This window comes from Eumetopias jubatus, unplaced genomic scaffold (assembly GCF_037043125.1).
Source record: "Eumetopias jubatus isolate StellerSeaLion01/CBP00866 unplaced genomic scaffold, mEumJub1_p1.0 scaffold_4, whole genome shotgun sequence".
Lineage (NCBI taxonomy): Eukaryota > Metazoa > Chordata > Mammalia > Carnivora > Otariidae > Eumetopias > Eumetopias jubatus.
The window spans coordinates 101,105,368-101,120,562 of record NW_028274810.1 but is presented as its reverse complement, the minus strand read 5'-3'; the positions used below and the strand labels follow the sequence as shown (position 1 = coordinate 101,120,562).

Sequence of the window (15,195 nt, the reverse complement as noted above, 5' to 3'; positions counted from 1 at the left end):
AGTCACAAAGGAAAATGTTTCACTTACTCCAGTCCAGTTGTGTTATTTCTTCCCATGCTTTACCAGTACTCAGATTTTAGTTTTGAAGGCATGAATAAGCTAAAACAATGTGCCACGACAGTTGGCTAGAATACAATCTTTTGAAAGAAAGATTATAATCTTTTTGAAAGAAAGATCTTTTGAAAAAATTAAATCCTCTGAAACTTTGCTTAATTCCTTTCATGCTATACATCAACTAACCTTAAGTGAGTTAAAAGCGGGAAAGGGGATGAAAAGAATTCTTAGTGGCCGCTCATGCACTACACTGAGGCAGCCCTGTCTCTGCTGTGTACCTCTACGCACAGCACAGCTGACCACAGGATTAAAGCTCAGTTACCAGGGCCTGCCGTGGTGCACGCTGCTGACATTGTGGTGAGTCCCAGAGACCACTGCAGACGCAGGAAGGCTCTTTGCCTGCACTGTGACGAGCAGGGAAAGATTTAAACTTATCTTTTATATTTTAGGCATTTGTAGGTTAACAAGTTCTCATGTAGGTAAGCCACAAAAACACCAAGCTTGGGTCAGGCATCAATGAACAGCCTAAAGTAGAGAAATCTGTAATGGGATTTTAAAACGGGTTAAATGACCCAATCACTCAACTTGTATTTAGAAGTGTTGATAATTGCATGTATGGCTTAAGATATTTCCCTTCTGAAGAGTTCTAAAATCTGCTGTGGGGCAAAGATTGAGAAAAAAAAAAAAAGTGACTTTACCATGGTAAACTTTTTCTCTGACATGAAAACTCAGAGCTCTGATTACAGAGGGTATAAGAAAACATAAAGTGAGAGAATGTTCAATGTATAAATAAAATTTCAGGCGAAAGGAGAAAGTTTATTGCCTCCTAATCAATTCAGATGGCCTAAATCAGAGGGCAGAATGGGGAGAATTCCTATTACCTTGCTGCCCTCAAGTACATAAGGAGGTCACAGTCATTAACTCCAGGCATCCAGACCAGTTCCTCATGTTGGGTCACAGTGTCACCATCTGGAGAAGGGAACGGTTGCAATTCAGGAAGTTTGGCCTGTAAGACAGGGATGAAAAAGTCACAATCAAGGAGCATTTAAAGAGCTGCCTCAACAGGCAGGCCCTGGGAACAGACGCACTAGTTACTGAACCTCTTTCTTTAGGCAGGACTGAAATAACAGAAACAACTGTGAGTCACTGAAACCAGCCTGTAGCACGTTTCAGGATCATTTCACCATAGAAGATTTCACAATGGACTGCTTAATCTCTACGTAAGGAGCAGCGAACAGTGTCAAAATAAACCAGTGCCAGCATGATCCAAAGAGTAAAACAAAAATGGATGCATGTGAATAAAAGAAATTAGGGGGGGAAAAAAACCGCTCAGGACAGAATAGTTCCTTGATAAAGAAGGGAAAAACACACACATTTCCAATATTACAAGTTTACAAAGAGACAGATATAAATAATGAAACCTCACCTAAGGATATTTGCTAAAATACCTAACAAGCTATCCTATTAAGTTAAGCTACTCTCAAGAGAGTCAATAACTACAGTATTATCAAGGTAAACATTAAAAAAAGACACAGAATGGGAGTTAACATTAAAAACACAGCTGAACTAAATGATGGTGTCAGAAATCAGACCAGCAGTAGCTTCAGGAGGAGTAGACTGCTTGTGAAGGGCCAGGAAGGAGCTTTCAGAGACAAGAGAAATGCTGCACCTTGATATGAACTGTTACAGCAGACTCAACAGTCTACATTAAGATATGAACAAGTTCACTGTATATCAAGTACACCTCAATAAATTTTTTTAAAAATATTTGAACGACAGTGCTCAACAACCAAGATTCTAAGTCACCTCTGGGTTAGAGATCCAAATACCCCTAGCATGTTCTCATCCTCACTCTGCTGGGGCCGAGCAAGAGTCAAGCATGTACTACGACTACCACAACCATCAGAGGCCTATAAAGCCAAGCATCTGCAAAACACACATGTTCCTATTGTCTCAGATGATGAACACGGACACATCTGTCAAATGTTTTAAACAGCTACAGTTAAAAAGCTCCAGTGCCCACAGAAACCAGGCAAAAAAATTAAATGAAGCAAGGAGAGGGTAAGGCAGCATTGTCCAACAGAAATAAAATGAGAACTACACGTTTCATTTTAAACATTCTAGTATCTGCATGAAGTAAAACATTACCTCCCCGTCTGACCTAGCCACATTTCAAGTGCTCACAGCCACCTGTGGCAGTGGCTAGTGTCCTGGGCACACAGGTATCAGGTGCTAAGGAGTGAAGGGAACCAGGGTATAATGGAGAGAGTGCTGCCCTGTCCAGGAAAAGCAACCAGGCAAGAATGAGAACCAGTACTTGTATATCCCCTGATTTTTTTCCAAAGTCCAGAAATTTTGACTTTTTAAAATAATCTTGTGGCAAAACATAACATTAGCAGACCACGTGGTCTTAGGGCTACTAGTCTGCCTCACAGGAGATCTGATACCTCTAAATGTGTACCAAGCACTGACTTTCTCCAAACAAGGATGCTCTTCTTTAATTTAGTATTGACTTTTATAACATTTAATTGGGAGCCTCAATGAGTTCTGCTTAAGACATAGTAACCATATTGGAATAAAATTTAAAACACAAGAGATATTTGCATCAAAAGGCCTTTTCTGACCTTTGTACAGAGTTCTGCTTCCCCAGCACCAAGTACAGTACCTGGTACAGTAGCTCTCCAATGGCTGTTTGTTAAATTAGTTAAAAAGTACTATTACTGTGGGAGAGGACAAATCCTCCCCGGTCAAGAGAAAAATAAGCTGGAACTATTTAGACAGTTCATAGAAAAAGAAATGCAAATGACTCTTAATGATAAGAAAACATGGTCAACCTTGCTGATAAGAAAAAGGCAAATCAATGACACTGAAATACCATTTCTCATCTGTCAGAATGACATAAATCCCAAAGTGTGACAATATACAAGGCTCTTGGATTAGTACTTGTGTGAGCTCCTAGCACAAATGCAAAAATGGTACAATGTCTAACAGAGGGGCATTTTGTAATGTCCTCACATTTCCACGTGCACCTGCCCTTTAAGCCAGCCATCCCCCTTCTGGGAATATATTTCAAAGATACATTGGCAAAAATATAAAAATCTGTATGCTCAGGCCATTCACTACAGCATTACTTGTAATAGCACATGACTGGAAGCAACTTAAATGCCCAACAATAGGAACTGTAAGAATAAACTATTCCATCCCCGCAATGGAGTTCAGGAAGTGGGAGAAGGAAATGAGGAGGCACTTTACACACTACTATGGCGGGAACAGCAGGATACATTATTAAAAGATAAAAGGAAGTTGGTAAAATGTGTATATCATGCTACCACTAATCTAAGAACAGAGGGTTGGGGAATAAAAATAAGGATAAATCAAAACAACAATTATCCATCAGGGAGAGAAGGAAAATGTGGAAGGGACAGAGATAGCAGATTTTTTTGAGCACACTTCTTCCTTTGTATGTTTGGAGTTATGTGAATAACTTTATGTAACTATAAAAACAAAATGAAATTTAAAGAACAACAATCTCTTAAAAACCCTAAAGCAAAGGGAAATAAATGTACTAACTATATATTGAGTTGGTTCCTCTCTAGGAATTATTTCAACTAACTTTAAAACACATATTAATTTGCCTATAAGGCCCTAGTGGGATATATTCTAAGAACAACAACAACAAAAATTTTAATAGTAAGCTGTTTTCAATAACCATAGTATTTGTAGCAGTGTTAAGTACTATTATTCTGCACTATTATATATGTATTACGGGATTAAAGCAAATGAATAATTATATTGGAGTCATCTGAAAATGGGATTTAAGACATGGGGAAAAGATACAGATATAAAAGGAAAGAAAGATAGGATTAAATATAAAACCCAGATAAAAATTTGAATTGGAATTAGAAAGAATCTGCAATATATTTTATCTTCAATAAAAGGGGGGGCCATATTTCCTAACCTGTTCCCTGAAAAGGCCTAGGAATAGTAACCAACCGAGTAACAATGAACACCCAGAACCCAGTCAAAAAATGTCACTTCCCAATAAAACAATAAGGGCTCCTATGAGATAAGTTTAGTTCTAGATCAAGGGCAGGGAATATATTAAGATGAGACATTAAAATCATGTTACAGCAGTTAAAAGAACCCTACCAAGAATCCCTGGGGTCCGTCCAGTCAAAGGACAAAGACGGCAGGAAGAGGCACCCCACCAGCCCCAAATGGGTAACCTCATCATCAGTGAGAGTAAGGACAACTGGCTAGCAGGGAACAAATAATTTAAAATCCACTGGTGACTGCGGGAACATGTTGGGAAACCAACCTAATATTTTTGAAAACTGGTGAACAGAAGGAAGGAATTGAGCGTTTATCTTGCCTTTCCTCTGTGCTTCTGATAATCAAATAGTTGGGGTGGTAAAGGGAAAGCTTCCTTTATTCACCTAATAAATGAAGGAATGATAGAGTTTCACCATTTTAAAGGGTGGTTCTAAGTAATAAGCCATGGCTGCAAATCAGCATTACAAGGACACACATACTTCCTCCTGGTGACTACACAGCACCACCCATGCCAGGGGCAGAGGACTGAATGAGGATGATACTGAACTAGGATGGTATCAAACTTCTAGATTTAACTACTCATTTTCAAGATATGCCAAGGACAAGGGAACAAGTCTAATCACACATAAAGATGAAATCAGCCAAATCCAGACTATGGGACACCCTACTGGACAAAACACTTACCTTCTTCAATACATATATTGAGAGAAGGGGAAAAAATGAGAACAATATATGAATTAAAAGAGATTTGAGAAACCTATTAACCAATTGCAATGCATGGCTCTTATTTAGATTCCAATCTGAATTATTAAAAAAAAAAGAGAGAGATTTAGGGAAATCTGGACCAAGGGGCACTTAAGAAATTGCTAATTTTTATTAGGTGTTACATATTGTGACTTTGTTTTCTGAAAGAGCTCTTATCTTTGGGATATTTACAAATAAAATGATAGACTTGTGATTTATTTCAAAATAATGGTTGGAGAGGTGTGAAGGAGAATAAATGAAACAAGTCTGACCATAACTTGGTATGTGTGAAAGCTGACTAATAAGGATAAGGGGATTTATTTTTATTTTACTATTCTTTCTTGATTTTTACAAATGTTAATATTGCACCAAATAAAAAAATTGAAATTTTAATAAGGAAAATATTGCCAATCCATAGAAAAGTCCTGTTACATTTGGTGCTCCAAAACATTTCTTTTTTAAAATAAAGCCTAATGAATATATTTAAAATCTGATATAAAATAAATGTAAGTATACAAGAATGTAAGCATACTAAATCTGTTCCTTTCCAAGAATTTAAGCATCTTTTACTTAAGAACCACTTTTTCTTGGTCACAGTGGCCTATGACTATGGGTTTCAAAACAAACATAGGGGCGCCTGGGTGGCTGAGTCAGTTAAGCGACTGCCTTCGGCTCAGGTCATGGTCCCAGCGTCCTGGGATCGAGCCCCGCATCGGGCTCCCTGCTCAGTGGGGAGCCTGCTTCTCCCTCTCCCTCTGCCTGCCTCTCTGCCTACTTGTGCTCTCTCTGTATCTCTCTGCCAAATAAATAAATAAAACCTTTAAAAAAAAACAAAAACAAACATAAAGCCTTAACTCAGAATTTCATTGTTTTAGAATCATCACTGCCTTAATGTTCAAACACTGATTTAAGTTCTCCCAGTAAAGGGGAAGTGAGTGTTTGTTTATGGCTTTTTTGTAAATATAAATGCAGTGATCTTTGGCTTTAAAAAATTTGTTTCTGTGAAAATGTTTGTTAAATCGAAGCCAACAGTTATTTACAGAACAATTGAGCATGTCTAGTTCTTCATGTACGAGAACTGTTTTCCCTCCCCAAACCTTAGTTACCTGAATTGTCCTAAGATTATTCGTAAAAACTGAAATTCAGTGATTAAAGGGAAGTGAGAATTCTAAAAAAACAAAACAAAAAAAACCCACCACTTTTTCTATTATGGCAAGGAAAAAAAATCAGTAAAATAAACCTTGGTACAAAGATCTCAAGACACAAGAAACACAAAGAGGAAGAAAAAAATGGGTGGGAAAATACAGTGGCAAGAGAGCAGAGAGAGGGACAGGTAGTCCAGTGGTACCAGGTTAGTACTGGATTCCCTGATTAAACTATAACTCCTAGGCCTGAAGACACAGAATATATAGTTGGTGGTAGTCAGACCCACCTACTAGGCCACACCAAGGCAAGGCTATACTTGAACAAGGCAGGCATTAAGGAGAATGTCTTCTTGCAGCTTCTTTTTGTCTGTCTCAGTTATAATCCCAGTCCTGAGATGAGACGTACCTTCTAGAAGTTAGATGCCTCTGATGGTTTCTATGTTTTGGTTTTAATATTCCTTCACGTCTTAATTTCTTTCTTATTACAGTTAAAATAGGTTCTTAAAAATATGAATGGCATACAAGGAATGCTCAAAATCCAGACAGAAAAATGAACAACTAAACAGACTACTAAAACCTCAATATCCTTACAAAGAGTTGCCTGTGTTTCACATCTGTACTATGTGATGGCCATATGGCTCACTCTCAACCCCCATTCCAACTGAAATGACAGCCCATGCCAATCACGCTAAACCCACTTTCCTCACAGTTTAAAAATGGACAGTGATTAGATCCATGGCAATGACATATAGAGACTACTAGAGACCTTCTGGAAGAGTGTTCCTTGCTCTTAAAGGGAAACGAAGGGTGATCCCTTTTCCTCCTCTCAACATCTGCTATATTTCATTCACGGTAAGATCCACTAATATTTTAGTGCATTTAGAAAGGGGAAATGCTGCCAATTAAATTATAATCACACTACAGAATGTACAACGAAGTCTGATGTCAGAGATAATAAAATGTGAAGGAAAGAAGCACATCTTAGAATCAGTAAAATTCAGCTACCACCTAAGAAAGAAGGCAGCCATCGGAGGACAGCTGGGCACCAAGAGAACTGTATAGAAGCTGAGCAGAGCCCTGGTCCTGTCTGACCAGGATGTGATGATATATGAGATTGTAAACAGCCACAGGCAGCCAGAGTTTTCTGGTTCTGCCTGTCAAAGCATCCTGATACAGAGATATGGGGGTGGGGTGGGGGCAAAGAGGGCACTAAGAGTCTTAGTAAACTGAATAAAACATGAGAGGACACAGGTCACAACACAACAAGCTGCTGACCGACAAAGAGCCTAACCATCCCGCCTCTTCTGAAGGGCAGGGGTTTTTTAAAACTTACAATTCAAGTATGTAGTGACCAAATGTCCATAAATGAATGAATGTGTAAACGAAATGTGGTAGCCTTAAAAAGAAATTAAATTCTGGTATGTGACACAACATGGCTGCACCCTGACGGTTTTATGTTAAGTAAAATAAGCCAGATGGAAGGACAAATACTGTGCAATTCCACTGATATGAAAAACCTAGAGGAGTCAGATTCACAAAGACAAAGTAGAAGAGGGGTTGCCAAGGGCTTTGGGAGAGGAAATGGGGAGTTAGTGTTTAACAGGGACAGAGTTTCAGTCTGGGAAGATAAAAAAGTTCTGGAGGTGGATGGTGCGGATGGTTGCACAACAATATGAATGTACCTAAAACCACTAAACTGTACACCTAAAAATGTTTAGAATGGTAAATTTTACATTTTAAAAATTTTTAATTTTTAAAAAGTATGCAGTATCAGGGGAAAAAGAACCCTGCATTTATATAAAATTCCCTAAAGCATAACAATGATTCTAAGTTGCTGCTTAACAGAATAAAGGGCCAGCAGAATAATAAGAAATAAAACCCTATTGGAGAAGCTACTAAAATTTGCTTTACCTGATGGCTAGGACCAACACGAATTTCCCCCTGGGTGCTGTTCAGCCTCCTGTCATGAAAAGAGCAGATTAGGTTAGCACTATATAGTTCTGGCATAAACAATCACACATTTTTTTCAAGACAAACAATTCACTTCAAGTAAATGAGGGATAACACAGGAAGAATTAAGTTCCCCACTATTTCTAGTGTTGCCCTGTACATGTACACTCCCCCACCCCCCATACACATCTCTAAAATCTCTTTCCTCTAAAAGCCCCATTCCTGCAGCTTCCTGTCATGAGTACCCATACCACTGTTCCTTCAGACCTCAGAGAGGTACATTCCAACAGTACAATCCCAGTAGAGGTTTCTTCTTTTCAAAACATTTCACATGTCCTACTGTAAACCTTATTAAAAGATAAACAAGAGAACTATGGTTCCTAGCACACACAGTGGGTCATTCATTCATTCAACAAATATTTATTAAGTACCTACTGTACACTCAAAACTGTCCTAGGTGGTGGGGATAAAGTAATGAGCAACATAATACCCCTACCTTATTAGAACTTATATTCTTATCTGAGTATAAAACAAAGAAACAAATAGTAGATCAGATGATAAAAGGGCCAAAGAATTAAGGAGATGGTAAACGATGAAATATTTTCACAGTTCTTTATACAAGATAGTCAGGAAAGGCCTTTGGGCCGGGGGGGGGGGAGGGCAGAGAGAAAGGAAGAGAGAGGATCGCAAGCAGACCCCATGCCCAGCACAGAGCCTGATGAGGGGCTCGATCTCATGATCCCAAGACTATGACCTAAGCCAAAATCAAGAGTTGGATGCTCAACTGACTGAGCTATCCAGTCATGTCCCAGAAAAGGCCTTCTTAATAAAAGCAAAAAAAAAGCAGAGATGAAGATGATGTGTGGGGATGAGCCCAGAAGGTCTAGGAGATGGAAGACTTCATCTTGTTTCTGTCTATGTCATTCCTACCGCACTTGCAAAGCTCACCCTTTCTTGCTTCAAATCCTAGCCATCCCAGGTTCCTTTCAGAAGCCACTGTTTCTGTAAAGCCTTTCCTGATCTCCTTCCCATTTCACCCCACAACTCCCCAAAGTGTGGATTGCCTTCCCCTTTCACTCCTTGATGAAATGCTTGTTGACTGTTTTGTCCCAGGCCTTGCATAGGGTACTCACTAGGTATATGATGACGGACAAAGAAATACAGTCCCTGCCCTCCCGGGGCTTCGTTTCCAACTCCTGGTCATCTCAACTCTGTGTCATGACTAACTGTGGGTGATCTCAGGCCACCCTTTCCGTGGCCAGGGACAAGTTGTGTTGTATAGCCACCTTTGAATTTCCAGCAGTGCTGGGGAGAGAGGGCTTTTACACGGTGAGAGCTGCCAATGGTGACTGGTGGGCTTCACTGGGCTGCAGAGTATAACAAAGCAGCAAAGCACCAGAGATGCCACACGGTCTCGTGTTTGTCCCCCACAGAGCTGATAACCCTAACATTATGTGTCAAGTTGTTAAAATGAATTCTGGAAAATGATTATTTCCTTCAGGTCCAATACTTTCTCTTCTTTTGACCCAACAGTTTCTCTCACAAAGAGTCTTATTTGGAGAAAGTGGGCAATAGATATAACAAAGGAAGGGAGAAGACTCAGAAAGGAAAGATGTGGCCCAGTTCTTAAGGAGCTTACACTACAACTACCCAGGGAAGTAGCATCCATCCCCAAAACACCAGAACAGGTCCAATCACTACACTGGTAAGCATAAAACATCTCAGGAGAAACAATACAAAAATGCCAAGGGAAATGATCAAAATTAGGCAGGCTTCACAGGGAGACAACAGTGCATGCAGTGGTTAATTTACAAAGAAGCCTCTGAAGGGGAGCCCACCAGCAGGGCAAAACATGACTTCCCAAGGGGGAATAAAATCCTGCAGAGGTGGGACGGTACACGGTGGGAGGAAAGGTTGCGTAAGTACAGTCTTTAACGGACAAAGCACCTTCATTTCCCCACTAGGGGAATGGCATGTTGAAAAACAAGCCAAAAGATGGACGGTTCTGGTAGGTTCATGTAGGAATGACATGCTGTTTTCGGAGGTCTGAGAGGAATCAAACAGGCCAGGAGGCTATTTTAATCATGAGTACTTCAAGAAAAACAAGCAGTCAGTGTTACTGACCATTTCCCTTCCAACTCGTTCCTTTCTGTTTCATAACTAGCTATGAGCAAAACTAGCTGCCAAAAGCTCTCCCCTATATTTCTAAACAGTTTCCAAATGCTTGCCTGCCTACAAGCAGGTCTAGCCAAAATGTGTCATCTGAGAAGGTTTCAGCTGCAGCCCATCCAGTAACCTGTGCCCACAGCTCAACTTCCAGGTTCTTCCAGAAGGTCTGTGCTATGCTAAGGTTCTCAAGTGGATGCCTATGAAAGCATTTCCCCTTCATTGCTACACACGCACTGCTAAGTCCTTGATAATTCTAGAACAAACATTCCTGGTCTGTTTTTTAGTCTTTTTCCTTTTTTATTTTTTGTTTCTTCTTTTAATATTTTCATAAGCCAATATTATCATATTTAGCTCAAAAATGTGCCACAATATTAAAACAAACACCAAATATCTTAGATCCCACTGGTTTGCATAAAATAGGTGAATAATTATACAAGTGAGACAAACAAGTATACTGAGGATCTTAAGAGCCTAAATTGGAAATTTTTTCTCTCATTTTTGTTTCTATCAATGATGGGTACTAACAAGGTTAGTAGTTTTAAAAGCCCAAAATAAAACAACCTTTGAAAATTTAAAAATCAATTTTTATAACAAAATTATTTCTTAATCATATGCAACTTTTAAATATTAGGGTTTCTTATAGCAAGAAATACAACAAAATTATTTTGGAGGAGGATTAGGATCCAAGGTAAGCAGACAATGGCACTGGCCTACCATTTCCAGGAACTCCTGAATATAGAATATATGTAATGGTGGAAATGATTTTTTAGGTCCAAGATAAAAAGAGGCAGATAGGAACATACCCCATTAGAGAGAACTGGATGCATCTGACAGAAAAACAGCATATGAAATGAAGATGAGCGACAAGAAGTAAGCTTTGTGGGATATAGCCAGTACCCAGCCACATCTGCGATCCACCAAACAATCACCATCTCCCCTCCCTCTTCTGACAGCATCCAAACTCTGCATTAAACTACACGTCCATCCCCTGCTGCCTCACTGCCCCCTTCTTCCTGCAAGCTCCTCTCGTGGTCCAAACCGCCCTATCAGAGGATGATACTCTGCCAAGACTCATTTGGACATTTCCTACCTCCCCACCCACTATGGGACGGACTATAGGCTTCTAGAGTACAAGAACTGATAGCCATCTTGTGTGTCCCCCAGAATCTAATACGCTACCTGCGTGGCATTTTTATGCATTCAGGACAAATTTAAAGTTCCTTAGTGGCATGAATACTTCTAGATTACCAAGTTGTAAAACTTGACAAAAATCACCAGAAATTATTATTTAAAAGGACTATCAACAGCTTGTGGAAAACACTCTTAATAATCACATGCTGACCAGTACGTATTTCCTTTTACTTAACACAGCAATTTCCAAACTTTTGGTCTCAGAAATTCTTTATGGTCTTTAAATTACTGAGCATTCTAAGGAAGTTAGATTTTTTAGAAATTTCAAAAAATATTTTTTAAATAGCAATAAGGCTATTACATATGAACATGTATCACTTATTTTTATAAAAAATAACTGTATTTAAACCAGAAAAAAACTTAATGAAAACAGAGGCACTGTTTTGCATTTCTGCAAATCTAATCCAGGACTTAACAGAAGACAGCCAGATTCTCATATCTGCTTCTACATTCAATCTGTTACAATGTTATTTTATTTTTTTTAAAGATTTTATTCATTTATTTGAGAAGCAGAGACAGAAACAGTGAAAACAGGTGCAGGGGAAGGGGGGAGGGAGAGAGAATCTCAAGCAGATTCCTCACTGAATGTAGAGTTTGACGTGGGGCCTGATCTCACAACCTGAGATGATGAGCTGAGCCGAAATCAAGAGTCGGACACTTAACCTACTGAGCTACCCACGTGCCCAGCAATATGTTATTTCAGTTAGAGTATATGAAGAAAACCTAGTCTCACAAAGATAATAATTGGAAACGGGAAGAATATTTTAATAGTCTTTTTGGCAATTATGGATATTATTTTTGATACTACCCCAAAACTCAACAAAGTGGTCAATTCTTAAAGGTTTTTATACAATGTGAATCTAAAACCTTATCTATGATCTTTTTGGACTCTTTTACGTTAAAAATCCATTAGTCTCTCTTGGCCTTTCAATGGGTCCTTCTACCTGGACATGATTTTTGTAATGTCATGCGTAAGTTAGAAGGAAAATATTGGAGGGGCGCCTGGGTGGCTCAGTTGTTAAGCATCTGCCTTCGGCTCAGGTCATGATCCCAGGGTCCTGGGATCGAGCCCCACACCGGGCTCCCTGCTGGGCGGGAAGCCTGTTTCTCCCTCTCCCACTCCCCCTGCTTATGTTCCCTCCCTTGCTGTGTCTCTCTCTGTCAAATAAATAAATAAAATCTTTTTTTTTAAAGATTTTATTTATTTATTTGAGAGAGAGAATGAGAGATAGAGAGCACGAGAGGGAAGAGGGTCAGAGGGAGAAGCAGACTCCCTGCTGAGCAGGGAGCCCGATGTGGGACTCGATCCCGGGACTCCAGGATCATGACCTGAGCCGAAGGCAGTCGCTTAACCAACTGAGCCACCCAGGCGCCCATAAATAAAATCTTAAAAAAAAAAAAAAGAAGGAAAATATTGGATACCAGGTTATCTTTCAATTAGTAATGACGATAGTTAGCAAGTAAGTACTTTTCTACTGTTCTAGGTGCTCTACAGTCTCATTTCTATGTATTCATTTAATTCAAATCTTGATATTAATGAAAGCATTAACAGTGACAGTCCCAGAAATATAGATCTTATTCTATCTTACATGTGAAACAATACAGCTACTGAAGAGGTTTTCTGCTTAATGTACAGTGTTGCTTACTAGGTCTGGGCAAAAACAGGATGGCCATCAATTAAGGAAGGAAAATCCAGACCAAGGACAGTGTAAATCCCAGTGAGGTCGGATAAAGGATACTACATACAAAATAAGAAACCAAAGACGGAAGTCATATCCCAGGATAATGCAGGACAAATCTATGTACGCCCTTGTCCTTACCTCAGGGTTTTCACCTACATTATCTTAAATTCAGATATCCTGCAGTTGCATTACAAACACCAGCAAAATAATAATACTAGTTACCACTTACTAAGTACTATTTGTGCCAGGTATGTATTATTTCATTATTCTGTGACAACCCTATGAAGCAGTATCTCCACTTTATAGCTAATAATGACAGTACTAATTCTAATATTAAGAAACATATATGGTGAATATTTACCATGTACCAGGCATTTTAAGCTAAGCAAATTCCACATATTTTCTTATCTAATCTTAAGGATGACCCTATAAGGAAGTTGCTATTATTACTTATCCAGACAAGGAAACTGAAGATGAGAGAGAGTTATGAAACTGCCCAAGATTACATAGCTAACAACTGGAAAGAAAAAACCAGGATTCAAACTGAAGTTTAGTTGACTCCAAAGTCAGAACTCCTACATGGCAGAGAGATTAAGTTACTGAACCAAAATAACATAATTACAAATAGAACAAGTATGAGAAACCATATCCTTATCTTCATTTCAAGCATCAAAGGCAGAATTATCAGTTTCTTTTTAGTTTGAAAATCATGTTAAAAGAAAAAACCTATAGGGGCACCTGGGTGGCTCAGTTGGTGAAGCGACCGACTCTTGATTTCAGCTCAGGTCATGATCTCAGGGTCGGGAGATTAACCCCCAAATTGGGCTCTGCACTGAGTGTGGAGCCTGGAGCCTGCTTCCTGCTTAAGATTCTCTCCTTCTCCCTCTGCCCCACCCCCACCTCGCAAGTGCACATTCTCTCGCCCTCTAAAAAAAAATTTTTTTTTAAATGAGAAAACCTATCAAAGTTAATGACTAATTTATGTAACATTGCCAAAATAACAAAATTATAGAAACAACAGAGTAGTGGTGGCCAGGTGTTAGGAATCGGGGATGGGTAGAGAGGGGAGGGATCGAGAGGTCTGTATGGTAGTAGAACAGACATGACGATGGCAGTGGTTACATAACGCTCCACTGAATGACCACACACACATTTTACTAATGTTATATCCAGGTTCTGATGTTATACTAGAATTATACACAGTGGGAGAAGTGAGTGAATGGCATATAGGAGCAGTGTGTAGTATCTTGCAACTTCCTGTGAATCTAAAAAATTAAGTTTTTAAAAAGTCTAAAGAATTGGTTGACTGAATGATGTATTACAGATAGACTGGAGAGACAAAAGCTAGACATGAGAAAAGCTAATTAAATGGCCAAAAGATTCCCCTAAGATGTACTGTAGACAGCTAAACAAGTAACAGAAGAAAGACTGCCACAGTTAAGGAGAAAGGACATTCAAGGAACTAACTCAAGTCACATAAATTCTTTTTTCCCTGTATTTACTAAGGATCCTGGCTTGAGGTCATCCTTTATGAGACATCTTTATGACTCATACTACCAAAAAAAAAAAAAAAAAAAAATTTGACACCACCCTCACCAGCAAGGAAGAATTTCTCTGTGAGGTTAATGTAAATAATATATGTTTTTCAAAACAGCTGAGGTTCAGTCCCCATTATTCTACAAATCTTCACTTTGGATTATGAAAATATAGTCCCAGAAGCCAAATTACAACAATAATGACAAGTCATTGTGTTTATTCCTTGAGTATTGAAAGAAAGAAAGAAAGAAACAGAAGAAAGAAAGAAAGATTCATTGTATATGAAATCTGATACAAAAGAAATCCATGTAACAAAGCAGTATCCATGGCAACTACAACTTAATATTTCAGTCCTCTTCAGCTGCAGTGGATTAAATAAAATGACAAGATGTTCCCTTTGAAAAGTAACCTGTTACCATGGAAACGTTTTAGTCTAAGAAGTAAACAGGGAATGGACAGAAAGGGGCAGGAAGCCTGTAACTGAATATCAAAAAGGGAGAAGCATCCACGCAGAGGAGATGAGAGAGCTGGCTGGCCAGATGTATGTAGGCTGGGAGAGGCAAGTGTCTGCGGAGGTACATTCACTCAAGACACCCAAATAGCTCTAGAAGAGTGTGGTCATTGCTTACGACAAGGACTTGGGTCTACAGGGGAAGGACAAGAGCACAGGG

General features: G+C 39.1%; 1 protein-coding gene across 5 annotated transcripts in view; it reads right to left on the bottom strand.

Moving 5' to 3' along the window:
• RERE (arginine-glutamic acid dipeptide repeats) overlaps positions 1 to 15,195 on the bottom strand; it is a 411,621-nt gene that overhangs the window by 120,474 nt on the left and 275,952 nt on the right. For all 5 annotated transcript variants that reach the window (XM_028108513.2, XM_028108516.2, XM_028108514.2 and 2 more), the window contains 2 exons: positions 7,908 to 7,956; positions 936 to 1,060 (listed from right to left, as the gene is read on the bottom strand). In XM_028108513.2, the coding sequence (XP_027964314.2) occupies positions 936 to 1,060; positions 7,908 to 7,956 (174 nt within the window). The remainder of the gene's footprint in view (positions 1 to 935; positions 1,061 to 7,907; positions 7,957 to 15,195) is intronic.